Source organism: Sphaeramia orbicularis, chromosome 9, assembly GCF_902148855.1.
Source record: "Sphaeramia orbicularis chromosome 9, fSphaOr1.1, whole genome shotgun sequence".
Taxonomy (NCBI): Eukaryota; Metazoa; Chordata; class Actinopteri; order Kurtiformes; family Apogonidae; genus Sphaeramia; species Sphaeramia orbicularis.
In genome coordinates this window covers 28,142,336-28,164,459 of record NC_043965.1, presented here as the reverse complement: position 1 = coordinate 28,164,459, position 22,124 = coordinate 28,142,336, and the positions used below count along the sequence as shown (strand labels likewise).

The window sequence follows — 22,124 nt, the reverse complement described above, 5'->3', positions numbered from 1 at the left end:
AAAAATGGAATGAAAATGAGAAAATGTCTTTTTGTGTTTGTATGTGGCTTTCAGCCTTGTGGGATTTTTGACAGAAGGTTTGTTTTATTCATTGGTGCCCTGTAACTAAATATAGTTTTGTACAGTCATGGCGTTTCTTTCAGAGACAGAAAGGTTTTTATTTTGATTTCTAAAACTAATTATCGTAGTGAGCAGTAGTTAAACACGTCTTTCAATGGTTTGTCAAAACTGCTACAGCCGAGGAGACATTGCACAAGTAACATTCAATATTTCATGCACTATTTTTCTGATTCACTACTTCACTAGGATAAAAATAAATAATAAAAAGATGCTTTTATCTCTTTCTTTTTTCTGTGTGTGTTTATGTGTGGGTGTGAGCAATTGTCTGCACTTGGAAACACATGTTTTTCTCTTTTTCTACGTGTGAATGTGTGGAGGCTGTTCAGTATGTGTCTGTGGCCTTCTGTGTGTGCATCTTGACCCTTATGGTTAAAGAAGAGAGGAAATGGCAGAAAGATAACCGCACTAAGTGAAGCGTGGAATGTGCTTGGTTTTGGGATTACATTGGCCCTTGTGCATGGGAAAATACAAAGGGGAGAGTCTGCAGCCAGACAGATGAGAGGTTGGGAAAGTATTTGGCTTTGGCTCTTTGCAACTTCAGTTTAATCTTTCTCTCACATTTAAAGTTGTGTTACGGGCTGTGGTTTATTTTTTGTAGAGTCAAAGTGAATCATTTCAGTTTTTTCAGCTAGTGAGAGAATACATTGTCTGAGTTGGGATCTTATTCCAAGGGTGTCCTAAGTTTGTCAAAACACTCAGATCAGCTTGTCTTCCTAGAAATTTAGCACTCTGAATAAAGCCCCTAGAAACTAAGTACCACATTAAATTAGATTGGCAGTGTTAAAGTTTTTAAAACCTTCTGAGAGTACACTGTGAAGTGATTTTATTTTAACATCCATAAACACCACAGGGGATGCAGGCTGACAGAACACCGATGTTTAGTTTTTGAAGAGGAGAAAAATCTGTTTTTACTTGTTTTTCCGTGTCCTGATTGGAAATGAGACCGGATTATTTCTCTAAAATGGATTTGGACCCATTTGCTGCTGCATAAATTGCTGGCATCCATAACTGTTACCGCGTCTGCCTTATGATCTATGTGGCCTTAACCCTCTCCATATGCTAATTCCTCATTAGTATTCAACAGTGCGGATGAAAAGCATGTACATGACATTGAATCATACTTTAATTAAGCTTGCGTCTCATTTGTAGGCAGTATCATTAGCTTTGAGGAATAACTGACATTTTTAATCTGGGCTTCACAGCACCAAGTTTCAATACACACACACACCTTATTTGTCTATTTTCAAAACTTATTTTAAGTTATAAACCTCAAGATTTCCATCCTAGTTTAAATGGAGACCCCTGTGGTTGGAAGTGGTGACAGCAGTTGTAGTTTAATACTCCAGGACCCGGGTTCCTGAGATTAACAGACGTTCACTGAGCAGGAAGTCAACAAAAGAACAAATGGTATATGGGATTTCAGTCCTGAAAAACAGACTCATATAATTTTGTTGACGGAATCAGTCAAATATGAGTCGCAGTCCTGAAAAACTGTAGTGGAACAATGGACTGAGTCACTAACAATGAAAGCCACTGCAGGAAAAAAAAAAAAAAAAAACACGGAAGAAAAATACTTAAAGTGGCTGTTGTTGATAAAATGCAAACCATGAATTCTGTTAAAAGTGGGGTGTTTGCATGAAAATGACATGCTTTTGTTGATACTGTTGAAAGATAATGGTTTATTACCTCTGCCAAGTAATGGCAGAGGTAATGTTTTTTCATTGGGGTTTGTCTGTTTGTGTTTGTTAGCAAGATAACTCAAAAAGTTAAGGATGGATTTGGATGAAATTTTCAGGAAATGTTGATATTGGCACAAAGAATAAGTGATTAAATTTTGGTGGTGATTGGGGGGGAGGGGCGACAACTGATCTGCCTTGGCAGAGGTCTGTGCTCTCCAAGTGCTTTTCTAGTTGTTGCTGTATTTTATTTCATGCCTGAGCGCACCAACAGTCAAACAGTCCAGTTCAACGTTCCGTCCATCTGACGCCTTTACTCTTCTTCCTCTGCCGGCCTTCAGTGCATTTTCTCCAACTGGAGATGGGGACAATAATGACAGTAGACAGGCCAGATCTCAGCCACAGACTCGCAATGAGATTTAAGATCCCTGGACGCAGAATGTTTGAATGTATGCCACAGGGGCTAATCCTACGCTGGTCCAGAATGATGAGCACATATTAGTCTAAGTCCAGCGACCAGGGCACAGCATAGCAACAGTGTCAAAGTGGGGGATGGGCTGTGCTCCAGTGCCAGCACATCTTATAGCATCAGTGGAGTATTTTGTGCTGACAGCATGTCATACCCTACAGGTAGCAGGTGTGTGTCTGTACATATTGTATGCTTCCATGGATTAAATGTCAAATGTTGCTACACATATGCTAGCACGATTAATTATACTGTTGAATCAGCAGTATTATGTGCAGCTGCAGGGCTGTATACACTGACATAGTTGCGATAAAGCTAATGAAATGTATTTTTTCTCTTCCTTCCCTCTCTCTGTTTCTCTTCTGTGTCTCAACAGCAGCAGATGGTGAGGAACCAACTTCAGCAGGTGGGAAATTTTTATGCTTGGTAACGTGATTTCCCTTCATTTGTGTATGTCGACACAAGCATGTGTGTGTTAGCCAGAGGAAAAGAGAGAGAGTTAGAGAGAGAGAGAGCGAGGGAAAGAAAGCTGTTTCATTTTCTAACTCTTGGCCAGGCCCCTTCTTTCTTTCATTACCACTGTCTCTAATTCCTGCATCGACTCGCTGATCACGCCTGGTCAGCAACACTTATGATTATATCATTTAGACGTTCAATTCATACGGCAGCACTATTTAAACTTCTTCTAATAGTGCGACTCTGGAGAAATATCGCATCATTTTCTAGTACAGAGTTTTGAGATTGTTTTCAGAATTTGAGTCTTGTGAGTGCATTGATTACTTTGGATAATGGGTAACATTTCCTGAATACCTGAGTGTTCAGCATTAGTTCATAACATCATTCTATTCTATTCTTGTTAAAGTCAAATTCATAATCCATTAAGTTAAGAGCATTAATCAGCAAAGCATTTCCAATAAAAAAAAATGTTCTCATTAATCTGGAATGCATTGTATGTCAAAATGCACCCCATTAGCAGTGGTCTCAATGTAAATGTTAAGTGTATCCATTCCCCGAGGAGTGCATGGAGTGTGTTTTTTGTGTTCGTGCCTCTGCTGCTGGTATGTTAAGGTAGTTTGGTAAAGCTCTGTAAATGATCACACTAAAAATTCCTTTGAAGATCCTATGCCTACAAGGCCATATTTTGCATATTGAAGCATTGCTTCTCATTATTGGAAGAACTAATATAACGAGAGTTTTATTACGAAAGCGGGACCGCAGAGGACAACAGTAAACAAGAACCTGATTTATCTTCATCAGTGATGTAATTAAAATGTCACTTCACATCCTGGGGTAGAGCTGCCACTGAATACAAACTTCCTACTTCTAAGAGCATCATCAACATCTAATTGTCTTCGTCGATGTTTCTTTCATTAATATTAATTTCTGTTGGTTTTGTCTGAGATCAAATGGGTTAAAACAAGAATGGTTTATTTAGATAAGACATAAAGCCACAGAAATCAAAGCTGTTTGTTATTGTAATGTGTAACTTAGAGTATGTATGAGTGTGAAACTCTTATCATTAGTCAGAAAGTAAAGCACACAGTCACAGGCCTACACACACATATGTATGTTATATGCAGTAATGGGCATATTGTGCATGGACCAATAAGCTGAAACTGTCACTGCCACATATGGATGGAAAGGTCAATAACCTCAGCAAAAAAAAAAAAAAAAAAAAAAAAAACAAAAAAAAAAAAAACAACTCTCATTATATCTCAGAAAAGCCACTGTTAACATACGGATTACTGCAGAGTATTTATCATATGCTATAACTCCACCCTGTTATTTTCATGCTTACAGGGATTGCATGAATAAAAGTCCCAAAGCCTTTATTTACTGCACACATTTCACATGGAAAACAGGAGCTATAGCCACAGCACAAGAAATAATTATCGAATCTCAAAAAATGACCCGAATTAGGTGCGACTTGTGGCCACTGACCTGGAACTGGACTTAGAGAGAAAATAGGACAGAGTGATGTGGAAAGCCAAATTATTCATGACAGGTTTGAAGAATTTAGCATATCAGCTGCTATTTCACAGCCCTCACATCTTTATGCCACACATATGGTTCCTTTGTCTGCAGCCGTATAAAGGGGCTGCCCATTGTCTTGTGTCGCTGTATCAGTTTACTGTATCTGTGTGTGTTCTGCTGTGTTTGACAGTCAGTTTGACAGCATCTTACACTGTCATTTTAATAAGTTTGAGGTTGATGTAGGACAGTTTGCTCAGTGAGCCAAATATGAACAAATGTGTAATGTAGCTTAACAATAAAATTAAGAAAATAGTACCATGCATATAGAATATATCAAAAAAACATTCACAAAAAATCTGCACAATTAAAGTAAAATATAAAAAATTGTGTTTTCTCTACTTTTATAAGACAAATAAAGTAATAAAAAACAAACCAATTGTAATTGAAATTCTACTTTTGATGCCAAAGAAGTCAGATTCTAATTTATACTTATTCATATTGAGAAAAAAAAAATCCTTTCATCATCAATTTGGAGACATTTGTTCTTTTCAGACCGCCACATGCTCAAAACTCTTCACTGTCTTTCAGAACGAGACAATAGTTTCATCATGAAAGAGCGTCTTAAGTAGAAAATTTCAATAAAGCTAAATATTTGAGTATAACAATTATTCTGCACAAAGAGCGGGAGAAGGGGTGGGGGGGCTGAGATAGTCTTACTGTCATCTATTTACTAGTCATTTAAGCACAGAGAAGTGGGCCCTCAAAAGCCCATTGTCCATTATGCAGATTGATAGTTCCTCTTTTAATGTGTTTTGATGTATTAGTATTGCATATGCAAATGGACTATTCTGTCTGCTTCTTGTGCTTATTACAAATTGAAAACAGAACTCTGACAAACACCACTGTGATACACTTAACCAGCTATCAGACTGAAGATTAAACAGACGTCAGCGCTTAAAAGTCAACACTTGAAGCAAAGTTTTACTTTTTTGTTACTGAGACGGGGACATTATTTATATGAATTTGTCGTCTCAGAGCTTAAATGTCCTTGATACTGTTTATCATGGTGCTCTGAGGTTCATCACAGGCCTCAGAGCCAGGACTCATCATTGTCTTTTATACATCTGAGTTGGATGAACAGATCTTTTTACACGTAGACTGAAACATTGGTATTGTTTGATTTATAAAAGTGTCCTAGGTCTGCTTCCATCATATTTGGTGGTCTACATTTGTTGGAATGACTTGAATAATTACAGTCTCCGGTCCCAGGATCTGTTATCTTTACAGGCTCCAAAAGTCAGAACAGAACTGGGAAAGAAAGCTTTTAAATATTCTGCTCCCACTGCCTGGAAGAACCTACAGAAGGACATTAAACTGAAGGAACTGCTGTCTTTTAATACATTCAAAGTCATTTTAAATCAATGGGAAAAGGACAAATGTAGGTGTAGATGTTTTTCTAATTGATTGAATTGGGTTCAGCTTTGAGATGCTTTTAAGGAACATTGTTATTATACTTTTAGTACCTTTTAAAATAATGGTGATGTTTTATATGTATGTTCTGATCAGTTTTAAGTTTGTTTTTAGTACTGACTTTCATTGTGTTTATGTATATTAATGTGGATGTGTGGCTGTGATTTCCATGTTGTGTAACTTCTGCTGCTGCTGCTGTCTTGGCCAGGACACTCTTGAAAAAGAGATTTTTAATCTCAGTGAGCTTTTTTCCTGGTTAAATAAAGATTATAATAATAAAAAACTAAAAAAGCACTCGGAGAGGACAGACTTCCGCTAAGACAGATCAGCCCCTTGTGCCAGTATCAACATTTCCTGAAAATGTCATTGAATACGTCCTTAACTTTTTGAGTTCTCTTACTAACAGACAGACAGACAGACCCCGATGAAAACATAACCTCTGCCGTTACACTTGGCAGAGGTAATAATAAATGCAGAAGGATAACTGAGCTTCAGCATTAAGTGGATAACTAACAATAGTATGTCCCTGTTGACTGAACACAGGACACAGACGTACACTGGAGCCATTATATATGTCCGTCTGAACCTTTATTAGGTTATGGGATAATTACTTACCATAAAAACATAGCATGTGCTCAACTAGAATGGCCAAACAGGCTTTTTAGAGAAGACCTTTGGATAGCAAGGACACAGGGCTGACATTTTCATGGCATTTCATCTCCACACCCATTTCCGCCTTTTCTCCGGATCCTCCCAGGTTGATACAAATCTTCCGTGCGTCCTCTGCATTTGAATATTTATTTGACAGTTTCCGAACCATTTTGTCTCTGCACGATTCGTATGACGTTCCGCTCTTAAGTGCATTTGCCTGACATTGTCAAATGCTGATGGCTGAGTGCACCGGGCTGAAATGGCAGAGTGGCAAGGGCACAGTAGAATGGGAGGCCAAGGACTCACTAAAAGCATGAATGTACAACGGACCATGCTGAGAGCTCTGATGTAATACTGGAGGTAGGGTGCCAACTTCAGTCGAGGTGAAGGATGGGTGCAGTGACCATGAGGCGCTGAACTAGTGAAGCCTCCGTATAAAAAGACGCCGGGTTAAAATAGATTTGACACAATTAGGCCATGTCAAATTTCTCTGTGATGTGGCCCAGTGCACAGTGAGCTCTGAAGAGGTTGGATGTAAATTTCACACTCGTGGGGCAGGTAAAATGTGTATTTATACGTTTTCATAGAAGGGTAACAAGGTAGATCATGTACAGGCCTTTCTCCTTGAACTTAGTGCTATATGGAAGATGCAGAAACTGAATTGAAATTTTTAAGTGATGGCTTCATTCACATCATTTATTTATTTATTTAGCAGGGACAGTATGCAATAATGAATATTTCTGTAAATGTGCCAGTATTAGCAAAAAAGCTATTTTTTAACTGTTGTCCCGGGGTAAGAAGTAAAGTGGCAGCATTCATAAAATTAGAAACATTTTAAAAATTAAGGCTACACCCACACATGACATAGTATTAGTTCACAATGGTATACACAGTTAACCTTTAACCCTTAGAGGTCCACGGTCATGGCCCTGTGACTGAATCACATGACATTTTCAACACGTCGTAGCATCAAAAGTCAGTCACGTAGACCACTAGGGACAATTTCATTCAAAAGTGCGGACTTGAAACACTCTCCCACTTTTTATTTGATGCTGTTAGAGCAAATACAACCGGAGATATGACGTTTTGAACCCGGAGCAAACAAGCGATAAAGTGATATAAAGCAAGCATTATATTTCTGACCATATCTTCGTCATTTTTTTGTCCTTTTTCAAAAGGGAAAAAACTGGCCGAATCTACGGATTCTAATCCACAGAGTGGATTTAGCATTAAAGGTAAGGGTGAGGATGACCCCCACCTGAACCGGATGCGGATACTGGGAGGACCGGGGGGGAGAAAACTGGTGAAACCGCCTATGTAAAGATATGTTTTTATGTCAAGTATCTGAGTATAGTTTTAATTTATTCCAATTTTGATTTTATATACCTAATATTTAGAACCAATGTTCACTTTGAAAGTCTTTGAAAAGGTTCGTTTAGCATCTTTATGTTATTTATGCAAGAAATGATATACATTTTTCAAATCAGATTTTATATTTTTTGTGTGTTTTTTGTCCTTTTGTGTTGATATAGTAAGTTAAAGTGGAAAAAATAATAGGCAGATGATATAGATGAAGTTGTGCTGAAATAAAAGATACCAAACATGGGTATAGTAAACATTTCTTTATATTGTGTATAAAGGCAAAATCAAAAGTACTCAAAAATGGCCAAAATAGGCTCAGACCCCTAAGGGTTAAATAGTAGTAGTAGTAGTGGTAGAAGTGGTACTTTATTTGGTCGTTAATTACTTTAAACAACAAACAAAACCAACATATCCATTGTTCCACATACAATGTGACTGAAAGGGTTTAGGCTTAAGTTCAGACTTATTTGCCTTACCCTATTTACAGTTAACACAGTGTTTCCACATGAAAAGAAATAAACAAAAACATGTTTCGATGTAATCATTGCTAAATATTCAACAGGGGAGAATACATATTTAATTCAGGTAAATCATGTCCTTATCTCAACTACCAATATTAATCCTAGTCTTTTTAACACTTATTTTCTTTAGTCAATCCTGAGCTGTGTATTTTTGAATAATAGTTCATTTGTACATCTTTTTAAAAGTTTTAATTGTTTTAGACTGTTTAAATGTATCTTCCAGGCCATTCCAAAAATAAACCCCTCTAACAGAAACACATCTACTTTTTTTTTATTAGCTTTTTTAAAAATGCCGGTTCCTCTGAGGCTGTACTGACTTTTCCTACATTCAGACATTTCCTGGATGCAAGGAGGGAGAAGATTATTATGTGCTTTGTACATCACAACTGTATCAAGGTCAACAAGATCATGTATTTTCTGTAAATTAAGCTTCTGTAAAAATAGAGTTTGTTGGTGCATACAAATCTGCAGTAGTAATAATTCTTATTACCTTTTTTTGAAGTAAAAAGATAGGATGAATATTTGAACAGTAGTTGTATTAATACAAACACCTGGACAGACATTGGTGCATGGGCAGGTGGTCACGCAGTGTAAAACTGAGAAAACTTGATTCCAGTGAAGATGAATATGAACAGTTTACCTGGCTGTAAGCAGCTCTTGTTAGTGAGGTGCAGTAGTGCAGATTATCCGGACTCACAGGAAGAAACATGCAACATGCATCAGGAGACCTGCAGGGCGCTAGTGTGTACAGTGTGGATGTTTTCTTTTTTTTTAATTAGTGATAGTTAACAAGACACTGTGGACAGAAAAACAACGACATATAAACAAAGGGAAAATCAAACAAATAAACAAAAAACAACAACAACAGAGTATTGACAAACAACGACAACATCTTATTACAATGAAAAAAATAATAAATGTGAAGAGCAACTAAACAATATAGCTTGGTTAGGGGTGATAGGGAAAAGGGGAGGGGGGGGTGTGAATGAAAGTGAGAAAAAGAAGGGGGGAGTGAGGGGGAAATAATTAGCATAAGACGCTACAAAATGAAAACAGTGCAAAAAAAAATGCAACAAGACAAAAATGGTGCAAAAGATGCAACAAAATTAAAAATGTAGCAAAAGACGCCACAAAATGAAAACAGTGCAATAAAATGCAACAAGACAAAAATAGTGCAAAAGACGCAACAGAATTAACAATGGTGTAAAAGATGCAACAAAATGAAAACGGTGGAAAAGGCGCAACAAAATTTTAAAAAATGGTTCAGAAGATGCAACAAAATGAAAAAGGTGCAAAAGTCACAACAAAATTAAAAATGTAGCAAAAGATGCAACAAAATGAAAAAATGGTGCAAAAGACACCACAAAATGAAAACGGTGTAAAAAAACACAAAAGAATGAAAGTGGTGCAAAAGTCGCAACAAAATTAAGAATGTAGCAAAAGATGCAACAAAATGAAAACAGTGCAAAAGACGCAACAAAAATTAAAAATGTAGCAAAAGACTCAAAAGGACAGAATACAAAAATACAGGGTGTCCCAAAAATGTATACACACTTAAAATAATTGTAAAGTAGGTGTTTATTAAAATTCATTTAATTTTTTTTCAAAATGTAATAGAATTTACAAACATCATTTTATTGTTTTGTCATCGCCTGTTCTCAAACTGACGTACATTGTGGTCCAGACACTGCTGACAACGCCAAGCAATGGAATCGCACACATCACAAAACAATTCCCTTGGTATTTGCGTGCATTCAGCAGTGTCTGGACCAGAACGTACGTCAGTTTGAGAACAGGCGACGACAAAACAATAAAATGATGTTTGTAAATTCTATTACATTTGGAAAATTAAATGAATTTTTGGGACACCCTGTATATAATAATAATACCAATGGTACAATGTGTACAATGTTGATTTGATTTCAGCCAGTTTGAAGTTCAGTCTTTTTCAGTAAATTTGTCATGTCGTTATCTAGACGCTGGATAATACTCTAGGGTGGTGCCGGATGAGTGGGTGGGTGGGGGGTCTGCTCAGTGCATCTGTCAATGGCAGATCAAGTCAAGTGCAGATGTTTATGGTTTGTAGGAGTACATGATGAACAGATCCTTGTGAGAAAACCTGACCCACTTCACTGGGATCAAGTCTTTATCACCCAGGCTCTAATGCTCTGTCCGACCTCTGCGTAAGCCCCCCCGATAATGAACAGGTTTTGAGATTAAAAGAACACAGATAGAAAAAAGATGCAGTTTTTCACACATTTTTTAAGAGGAAGGTTTTCTCTTAAAGCAAAGCAGCGAACTACCTCAGCATTTAATTATATCCCTCTTATAAAGTCAAGTGAGTCTGAGCGCCTCAAGCCTCTCGCCTTCAATGGCGCATTGTAAAATTTAACAGTGTAAACTATATTGTTTAAGAAGACACTGAGTGAAAATGTGTTTTGTGCACACTACATTATCCTTCTGTGATGAAATGACTTTTTTAGTATTACTCGTACATTTGCAACAAGCTAATGTTTGCGACAGCTGTCAGCGATGATGTAAGAGCATATACACCGTGTTAACCCCGAAAATGTCAAGTCTTCATGATTGATCCGCAGGGAAACAAAGGATGCTTTCCCCTGTTTAACCAATGCTCAGGTTCGCTCCCTGCTGATTGATTGGACTCTCTTTGCAGCCAGAAAAGAAATCACAGAGCTCATGCCGGACACACCACAGGCTGACATCAATCACAGAGCGAGCGTTGGCTTGTACAGCAGAGCAGCAGCTGACATTCACACAAGAAAGCTGCCAAAGTTTCCTCCAGACATGCATCACACAGACACACATCACACAAGTTACACCTGAAGAGAGCATCCACTGACAGCCCCACCCCATCTTTTTAGATTACAAACTACACTACAAACAAAAAATTAAGGATTTTTCTTTTTTTTTTTTTTTTCGTCTTTTTTTTTTTTTTTTCATCATTTTTGCCATTTGTAAATAAAACTATGTCTGGTCATTAAAAAAATGTATTTCAAAAATTGGAAGAATGACAAACCCCTGTCCTTTGGCAGATGGATATGTGATGTCATGTTTTTCCTTAAAATAGAAAAGATTAGATACACATTGAAGGGATCAATGGGGAAGTTTAATGTGGTATGGCATCCTTTTATTTCTTATGTAGAACAGCTGACAATGCACCTCGACTCCGGTTAATGTGTTCTGTGTACAAAGTGATTGGGTAATTTCATAGTGGAACTTTTTTTTTTTTTTTTGTGGTGTCTTATTCCTCTGTTATATGTCTCAGTGATTGTCTTACTTTTTGTGTGTTTGAAAAACTGAAAATGAATAAAAATACATTGATCAAAAAAATATATTTCAATTCACACACAAAAAAGTAAAAAGCGCTGTGCAAGAATCCCAACACAATAAAATAGCCCCAAAATTAAAAATATCCTCAACTTTTTGTTTGTAGTGTATATCCGGTTCTTTGTGTTTTTCTTTAAAAGTTGCTCATTTTCTATGTGTGCCATTTCCTGCTGCTTCCTCTATGTCTTATTCTATTGTGTATTAATAAATCTTCATTAAGTCTATTATAATCTCTTAAAATTAGAAAAATTACAAATGGAAAATATTACGTTGCGGTTAGTTGAAGCCAGATGATGTTGAACAGTTTCTAAACTGTGTCCAACAGCCATATTTTTATCTATTAATTTTTTAGTATCTTTGAAAGGATCCCACTGAGGACTGATAGTAACACGGATGATTAGTTATTTTATTACTGGCAAGGTTTTTTAAAAGATTCCATCCTTCCCTCTGTGGAATGTTTTAAAGAGATGTTTTATTTTTTGTACAGTAGAGGTCATTTTTTATGCTTTTTTTTTTTTACTATTTGAGGCGTCTGATCATGACTCACTACATTGTTGCAGTGAATCATAGTTTGTCTGTTTTTAACACATGGGCTGTAAAAAATAAAAAATGCAGTGTTTTTCCCATCCTGAAGTGTTGTTGATTTAGAATTGTCATCCATCTCCATAAATCAGACCATCAGTAAATCAGTCTTTTTTGAAATATTTCTCTGTAATGTTTTCAAGCTTTAAAGATCTAAAACAAAAACAAATGCGTTACATTTTCTGGCTGAAACGTTGCTGTCATGCAAAACCTACTGTGCCTCTGTCTGGCGTCCTGTGCTTCCTTTGCTTTCCTGCTTTTCTCTGCTTTATGTGCGCTCCATTAGGGAGGCTGTCAGTACGCCTTGGTGCGGCTATAGATCGTCACGTCAAAACAGCCCTGAAACCTGTCACCCCCTTCTCCGTCGGAGAGCAAGGTCCCTGCAAAAGCTATTATACGTTTCTCTGTTCTGCTGATTAGCCACCGCTCTCATTATTACTGATACAGGTCCTGGCTTTGAAATGGCGTGACTTCGATAGCATTACCTCGTTTGTAATTCATATCCAGAGGCCTTCTAATTCCAACAAGAGAACAATAATAAGCTTGTGTGCACTGTTTATTTATTTATTTATTTTCCCCTGACTTAATTTTAAGTCCATACGTTCTCTGGGTTTAGGGTTTACTAAGAGCAGATGATGTAGTACACAACTCAAGGCTGCACCCGTTTGCTTGACATTGTCAAATTTTCCACTCATGGCTTTTCATTTGTCAAATTGACTTAAGAGGGCATGATAGTCTCACCCTTGAGACTCCTTTTCCTTGCTTATCACTTAAAATGAAATAACAAACCTGTCAAATACAGTTTACCTCTCAACACGCTGATATAAAGTTGAATAGAGGGTATCAAGAGAAAAAATAAGGCATTTTGAGGTGAATTTGATTTATTTTCTCTGCGTTTGTTTTTTTTTTTTTGTCAACAAGTCTACTGTGTAAACTTTAGAAATAATTGAAATGTGAGTCGTGATATAAATCTACTATTATTTTGGCTGTAGATTTACAATGCATCCTGATATAAAGTTTTCAAATATGTATTTCAAATATGTTTTATATGTCTTATGTTTAAATGGTTTATTTTCTTCTGTTTTGACATTCATATTTGAAATAAATACATCAATCAATCAATCAAAGTTGAATAGAGGGTATTGAATAGAGAGTATCGATTTACAATGTATACTGATACAAAGTAGAATAGAGGGTATCAAGTGAAAAAATAAGGCATTTTGAAGTGAATTTGATTTATTTTCTCTGCATTTCTTTTGTCAACAAGTCTACTGTGTAAACTTTCCAAATAATTGAAATGTGACTTGTCATATAAATCTGCTTTTATTTATAGCTATAGATTTACAATGCATCCTTAGGTTCAGTTATGTTTGCATTAATACTCAATGGGAGGCTTCAAAAGTTTTTTTTTTTTGTTTTTTTTTTTTTTGTTTTGTTTTTTTCCATCCAATCTCAGTCTACAAAGTTTTGACAGCCTCAGTGCACTTGTACAACTCAATGTTTAAAAGATGAGACAGCTATTGGCAGGCCTTGAGTTATGAAACCAATAACCCTGCGTCAAGGCCTCGTCATTTACATTTGGCCCCATGCTGCAGGTTAGCCCGAGAGAGATTGTAGATGGCAGTAATATGGCACCGTGTTGTGGACACTGCCAGTGAAGTAATATATTGCTGCCTCACATGTATTTGCTTGTACTCACTCTGATTTAAAGCTCCTCTTTATCATCATGTGTCCCAAATAGATAACATTATGAGAAGGATAAATGAAAAAATAAATAAATAAATACATTACACACCCATCAGAGCATGGACAAAAGAAATGCTTCAACAGATATATCAATCATTAGCAGTATTTGTGAATTTGTGATTGAGAGTCTGCCTTTTGTTTACTAAATCCCCAAAGCGTGAATTCACCAGTGCCTGCAAATCTTCTGGTTGTTCACAGCACCCAAATATCAAGGATAACACAATAGTAATGTTAGATAGGACGCTGCGCATACAGTGAGAATATATGTGCTTACTGGCTATGAATGTGAATTCCTTTGCAGTTTTAATACATAAGAGCTTTTTCTTTGCTGAATCGTATTGACCCGCAGCCTAAGAACACTTTGATTTTTCATAGGAATTCATGAGATTTTTTTCTTTTCTTTTATAATCTGTTTGTTATGACAGTCAAGCATGTGGAAACGTTTACAAAGAGAGCCAGCATCCACAGTGATTGAAGTTCTGTCAAGCAAAAAAAGAGAAGCGCAGCAATGACTACAACAAAAACAATAAGAAAATAACTTAAACAATACAAGACTTGAAAAAATGAATGCATGCACATATGACTGAAAGAAAACCTTCTACTTGTATTGTTTTTTCCTTTTTGTAAATAATCATTGGCAAGAAATGTACTGAAATTACCGTCATTTCAGGCTGAGTTAAGTTAGCCATTGATGACAGTGCGTGCAGTAAAAGGCCTGTGGCAGTGCTGCCCATGATGCTACATGTATTGTTATTTAAAGAAAACAGAGCTGCTCCAGTGGCAGAAGGTCGAGTATTAATTATCCAGTGAGCTTGTGCCTCACACCCAGTAGAGCAGAAAAAGTCTATGCAATCTCTGAAGCAAACATTGTTTCAGAAACCAGTGTACAGCACTGAATATAAATACTATACACAACTGAAACAGGTCTTCTAAAGTAAAGAATGTAAAGAAAAACTGAGTGATTAGACTGACTTAATGGTTAGTTGCACATAAAAACATCTGTATCTGACAGCTGGTTTGTGTTTTTGCTCAGATTACACTGGTTTACACATAAAATACCTTCAGACTAAAAGTAGTTTAGTTTCCAAAATACATTACTGGGTCAATATGTGAAATTCTGAGAGTTAATGAGAGAATGTGCCTCATTTAAAAGGGAATGTTCCTCTCAGAGCTATCAGATCTGTTTAAAAACACTGTCTGCACATTACAATACATTCACTGCTCAGGTCCTTGCTAGTGCAAGGTTTATTAATCCATTGTATAAATATACGTAAGTGGACATGAACCAATATCTACATGTAGTATCTGTGTAATAACTAGGGCTGTCAAAATTAACGCGTTAATGCGGATTAAGTCATCATCATGACTAATCTGATTTAAAGTTTTAATGCAATTAATCCATCTAAGTGACATGGTGGTGCAGTGGTTAGCACTTGTGCCTCACAGCAAGAAGGTCCTGGGTTCGATTCCAACACCAGTCAATGTAAGGAGTTTGCATGTTCCCTCAGGGTACTGCGGCTTAATCCCACCATCAAAAGACATACGCCGATAGGTTAATTGGTTAATCTAAATTGCCCATAGGTGTGAATGTGAGAGTGATTGTCTCTATATGTCAGCCCTGCGATGAACTGGTGACATGTCCAAGGTGTACCCCGCCTTCACCCATAAGTAACTGGGATAGGCTCCAGTGACCCCCTAATGAGGATAAAGAAATGAATGAATAATCCATCTACAGCACAGAATGACTCTGAACATCTCTGACAACACATTTGGGGCAGTTTGTCCAAGTAGAGTTAGCGTCGCACATGTGCAAGTGGTCAGTTGATCTGGTAGTGACAGGCAGCAAAACCAACCCATAAAGATGGAAGACACTAAACAGCACATTGGTCCTCTGGATGGAAATATGAGGACAAAAAACCCCAAGACAGAAGAGTTGTTTCAAGTTTTGTTGAAACTGTTTAATAAACATGTTAATTGCGTATATATCCCCTTCTTTATATTATATAATATTATAATTAATGTTATAGTCTGTTTTCTCATGCAAATATAGATTAAAAATGAGTGATATTTAATCATGATTAATCAAAATTAATCCACAGTAACCATGTGATCAACCCTCTGGTATCCCGTCCAGCAAGGCCCTTACTAAGCACCAAGTGTGCCTTTTTGGTACACTTGTGGAATAATGTAAAAAAAAAAAAAATCATACAGTTTGTTTTTAATTCTTTTACACATTTTTCTATTTCATCAACTTGAGCTGTAAATAAAAATACCAAGTACTCAATAATTGTAACATTTTTTAACCCTTTAAATGTTTGTAATGTAAACAAACCATTTTTTTGGATGCAAAAAACACACAAAATATATATTTTTCAATATACTACATAAAAAGTGGATCACATGTTATTTGATTTTTGCAGCCTGGCATATGTCAATGATTAACAGCAACACTGGTTAATTTGCATTATTATTTTGGCGCTAGGTCAAATGTTCAAAAATACTAGCATCTGTCACCAAGTGTGCCAAAAAGGCACACCTATAAATCAAACTATTAAATATTATATATTGATTTATTTTTCTGCTCTAATTTGATTTTATTTTTGTAAATCAAGGTCAGCCCTAATCATACATATCAAATGGAAGAAACAGTTCGTTTTAGGCACACTTGGGAGACAGATGCTAGTCTTGTAATTTTCTTTTGTTTACAATGTGCAAATTTTAGTTGGTGGCCAGAATTTTAAAGATCATGCAGAAATGAACAACTTTTGAATTCTAACCTTATTTAAATTGTGAAAAATAATATGAAGGTTTTTAAAACGAAGTGCAAAGTGTGCCTAAAAGGCGCACCCGGATACCGGAGGGTTAATCTGATTCAACATTTTAATCGTTCGACAGCACTAATAATAACACTTTATCATGAAAACATCAGCTAACCAGCACTTTTGTCATTTATTTTCCAAATATGAAAGATTTAGCACATTTAATCTGTGAGGCAGATCTATTCTAAAAGAAAATAAGTAAGTAAATAAATAAATAATTGTAGACCAGTGTAACATCTTAAATATTCACTCTCTATTCATCCACCCACAGTCTGGTTGAACGTTTCCCTCTTCCAGTGCCCACGTGTGAATGTGTCATTCTGTGTGTTTCTGTGTTTCCTGTTCTGAATATCTGACTGATACTGCTCTACCTCTGTGCTCCCCAGTCACTGCTCTTAGAATGAAGCCTTTCCTTCCTAGAGGGGACATAGCGGATGATTTTTAGACGGGGCCTCGGGCTGCCCTCCAGACCACAGAGACCAGCAGCAGTCACTGGCAGACACCCATTACCTGTCAAACTACATCCCATAAGACTCAGCTCCATTTAATTTATTCAGTCTAAGTTTTTCCCTCTGAATGCACTCTCAGCCTCAGTCAATGTAAAATGTTGATTCGTATAAATGAAAAAAGCAGTGGTGGGCTGTGCATCTGGTACCCGGGCCTTCAGTGGGGACGTACTCCAATAATCCACCTCTTAATACCACCACTATGACATCACAATTATAAAAATCATCAATGCTTTACAAAAAAGGCAAAATAACAGGGCGTGGCTTTACAGAGAGAGAGACAATTTCCATATTGAGGGTGAATACCATAATTACTAAAGCAAGGAACTCAGTTCAGACTACACTAAACCTCCACTACAACCACAACTCTACCACATACATGATCTGGAACAGTTCACAATCAATATTTATCTAATACAGTGTTTTTCAAACTGTGTGTGTGTGTGGGAGGGGGGGTCGGGAATGTGGAACTAATGTTATAGCGTTGGAGCACCCTGGACTGATTTTAGGGACGTGCAATAAACCAATCTACTGTCATGGTGATCTGTCACTAGACTAGACAAAGAGTTTAGGTTTGGAGAATGGACAAGGAACATGTGCAATGTTTGTACAGCTTATGCTTTAATGTTCTGAGGTATGCAATGTAAATGGGGTCATTGCAGCCACTGATATTTTTAAAATGTTCATCTTTGTTACAAAAATTTGTTTGTTGTTCTAAAAAAAGAAACTTCATTTTCATAGTTGTAAGATAATTACACATTTCTTATTTTTATTTGGAAAAATTTTTTCTCAGGGAGCAGTCTTGTTGAGTTTATTTGTATTGTTTATGTGAAAATCGAAGTTATTTTTAATTTGAACCAAAATATATTAAAGGAAAGTATTGTTAAAATACTGTTTCTTTCTATAAAAGTTATAACTGCTTATCGTCCTCCAAAGGGGGTCCGACAGAAAAAGACTGAGAACCACTGATCTAATAACATAACAAAAACATACAAAATTTAAATAAAAACATCACAGCCTACTCACCAGAAACACTTTTTTTTTTTTTTTAAATCCAATGTCCTTTATTTACGCAGGAAAACTTCAGTGACTCTGTCATAGAGGTGATGTCTGCCTTCTATCCATACGTTCTTTTCTATGTCCATAGAGTCCTAGGCTGAGAGTCTCCTCTGTCCAGTTGTATTCCTGACATATTTAGGTTTATATTCTCCTAGGGGTAGAGAATGTCCGCTCACCAAACTAGCTAGCATCAGGGTTAACCAACATCTCCCTATGATGGATAATGGATTTTTGAGTATGTCCGAGACCAAAACAGTCAGCCACTGTGGGCATAAAAAAGTCTACCTCAGATGTATTAATAGTAGTGCTGGGCAGCGATTAAAAATTTGAATTGCAATTAATCGTGTGGATTTCTGCGATTAACCGCGATTAATCGCATAGTTATATTGGGGGGGGGGGGCATCAACAGCAGTGCGTACAAACAACTTTGTCCTTCTCAACCCCACCATCTGAAGACATTTAAAATGAAAATGTCCATGGAAAAGACCGGTACTTTTCTCCATGTTTATGTCCACACCAGTTTATTTCCGGTTGTGAGTGATTGACAAGAGTCTTAAGCCCACTAATAAGTCCTAATACTAATAAGCCCAATAATATGTGATGTTCAGTTGTTAAAAGTAAGCAAAAGGGGCCCTCTAGTGGTCGGAATAAGTTGCACTAACGTATGTTTTATCCATGCGGTGTTCCAGTTCGGACATAAGAAGGAACTAACAGACACGTTTCTTTCACTCTGTTTGTATGGCCCCAAAAACGTTTGCCTGTGAGTATTTTATGTTCAGTTGTTGTAAGAATGAATAGTATTAAATATCTCTGATGTGAACCTCTGTTGCTGGATAAAAAGACGTTGTAAATCTTAAATTAATCTGTAAATACTAATCATTAGCTTGTCTATGGATTTTCCCCTTCAAGTTAGCATCGAGCTAGCAATCTTTTTCCCATTCATTTAAATGTGTAATGCCATGTAAATGTACTAAGGCGATGAACATAACTGAGACATATTCTGTATGTATGTTGCAGTTTTACAGTGAGTCTCAAGTAAAAGATTTGGAGAGAAGTTCTGGGCGTCCGGCTTTTCTTGGGAAACCTGTTGTCTATCTGCCGAGCTAATCGCTACATGCACACAAGCAGGGGCAGAAGAATAGGAGTTAGAATAAAACTGCATTAACGGGAGATAAAAACAAAATTGTTGGCGTTATTTAATGAATGCGTTAACACGGTAATAACGCGTTAACTTGCCCAGCCCTAATTAATAGTTCAATTTTTGGCATGAATCAAAAAGAATATTGCTAAAGCTATATCAAAGAAGTTTTGCTCTTACCATCCAACCAGAAGAAGGATAAATGCTGACAACATTGGGGGCTGGCCCTGTGGGGTGGAATTGAAATCTGATTGGTTAAATTAACAGTCCCGATGCTATACAGTTTACGTTACATGAGCCTTCACTACTCATTCTGAAGGCCCAGGGCAGATTAGATTTACCCTGGCAACACATAGAGACTGAAATCTGATTGGACAAAATATCTTTCATCCCCTTATATGTACTGAAAGCAATGCAGCCAAGAGAAACGCTAATAAACGAAGAGAATAGTCTATTGGGAATAAATTCATACAGTTTCATGGAACAAATATTAAAATTTAGGTTGTAATTGTAAGTCAGTGTTTGTGATGATGTTCATACCAGCAGAGAAGGCCTTGCTGACCCTGACAGCCACCACCGTAAAAAAACAGATACAACTCATGAGTGACATCTCACAGTATTGAATTGTTTTCTTCTGTTTCCTTCTAGGGCCTTGCCATCCGAATCCTTGCCACAACAGAGGAATATGTGAGATCAGTGAATTCTACAGGGGCGACACCTTCATTGGTTATATCTGCAAATGTCCACCAGGATTCAGTGGCGTTCACTGCCAACACAGTAAGTTGGACCTCTCATACTTTCACCAAGCCTGAAACCACTGAAATTCCCCTTCCAAGTCAAAGATATAGAATGTTGCTGTAAGCGTATTCTCCTCTTTTTACACATTTACATGGAATATGATTTGCCTGTTTGATCTGAAAGATTTTACAACACAAATAATGACCTTGAGCGGCGAATAAACGTTGAACAGCAGACTGGAAGTAAATCTGTGTTGAAAAGACAAATTCAGCAAAACGATTGTGCGTTTGGTTGAGAAAAGAATCGCTGAACTTGCTTTCTTTTGTCAAGCATGCTCTTAATAAAGGTTAGTGTCAGAAGGTTTTTGCTGCCTATGAGATAATACTTTGCATTAGACCAGAAGCATTGTTCTTACTGCCTTAACAATGTATGCACAGCAGTTAAAGTGACTCTTAAAATCGTAATGTCCTCAAATGGGCAGAATGATTATAAATGCAGGATACAAGCATTTGTGGATTTGACCAGAATCTGCAGATTCTGTGTAATAGTGGTCACACAGAAACTGAAAAGCAAATAATTACCTCTGAATTTTAACATTGAACATATGTAAAACCAGTGAATCAGAGTGGCCTTGGGAAACGTGGGTGTACATCCCTGCAATTTCATGTCAGTGTGGGCATTTTACAAGGAAAGAAAGTAAACTGGTAAGAAATAAACAACATTTTGCTTCATAAAGGAACAAAAAGATCTATTGATTATTTTTGCAAAGCTCTCTCCAGATATTTCACCACACAACTGCACTGCTTGATTTGATAACTGTTCACAGTAACAACAAGGAGCTGCCAGAATGAGTTGTTTTGACATTTGAAAAAAAAAAAAATTTAAAAAAATCAAGTTGCTTTTCCGTCTGCTTCACTTTCAACTGCTCCCAATCATGATTAGTCTACACAAGAGTCCGATCATGTAAGCAGAGTAATTATATGCATGTATTTTATATATTTGAGCAGGTATATGTATGACAAAATTTGGGAAGATAACATTTTTAGGTGAAAAATGTCAAATTACTTCTCGGTAACATGTGGACTTGAAACGGACATCAATTTTTTTAACCTTTACTTAAACATTCAAAGCATTCTGTTCTTGACAGAAATTGATATCAAGTAGGACAAAACCTTTTAGATATTATGTTCAACTCTGCTGAAAATACATTTTGGAGAAAAAATATTACAAAGTCTCTGTTTTATTGACATGAGAATGTGGTAACATGTGGACAGGTTGTCATAGTAGCACGTGGACGAGTCTACCATTGTATGCATCACCCAAAATGTTGACTTGTTTTTTAAAACAACAAACCAGATATCACAATGATTATGTAATGTATTTAATACTAACACAGTGTTATTTACAACTTGTGCTGGTACATACTGATATAGGTAAAGGACAAATACAGAGTAATTTCTCGGTAACAGTTCACAGATAGTCTTTTTAAATGTGACCAGTGTATGAATCCACAAACTTCATCATCCAGAATCTTAATTTCTCAATGTAATGAACAGTCTTTTGCATGTTTTTTTGTTAATTTAATGCAGCCTAGCAGAAGGTTGGGAACTTCTCCTGTACTGTGTAAGCGATATTTTAAAAAGGATAACAGCTCCATAAAATAGAGATCTGTAGCTTAAAAATGAGCCCACTTGATACATGACGTGTGCAAATTTACTTTTTCATGTTGATGTTCACTTTCGCTTGATCAGACCCACAACAGATTTGAAGTCACAGCAAATATCAAAGCTTGAGTCTCGTATCAATATTTTTTGTTGCGTCATTGAGCCGAAAGTCATATTTATCACTAAAGAAGTTAAATCTTTGTAATGGGGCCAATTTATCTCAATAAAATAGGTGTTGTACAGCAGTCATTATCGGCTCGTCCTGAGTACAAATACCCCAGGCA

The 22,124-nt window shown here is 36.7% G+C and overlaps 1 protein-coding gene across 3 annotated transcripts in view; it reads left to right on the top strand.

The window, feature by feature from the left end:
* The window catches only part of edil3a (EGF-like repeats and discoidin I-like domains 3a), a 175,284-nt gene that overhangs the window by 28,634 nt on the left and 124,526 nt on the right, over positions 1–22,124 (top strand). Inside the window, exons 2-3 of one of the 3 annotated variants that reach the window (XM_030143457.1) lie at positions 2,642–2,668; positions 20,087–20,215. In XM_030143457.1, coding sequence (XP_029999317.1) covers positions 2,642–2,668; positions 20,087–20,215 — 156 coding nt within the window. Of the gene's footprint in view, positions 1–2,638; positions 2,669–20,086; positions 20,216–22,124 lie in introns of all 3 variants that reach the window. The other 2 variants (XM_030143456.1, XM_030143458.1) reach the window with 2 other exon arrangements.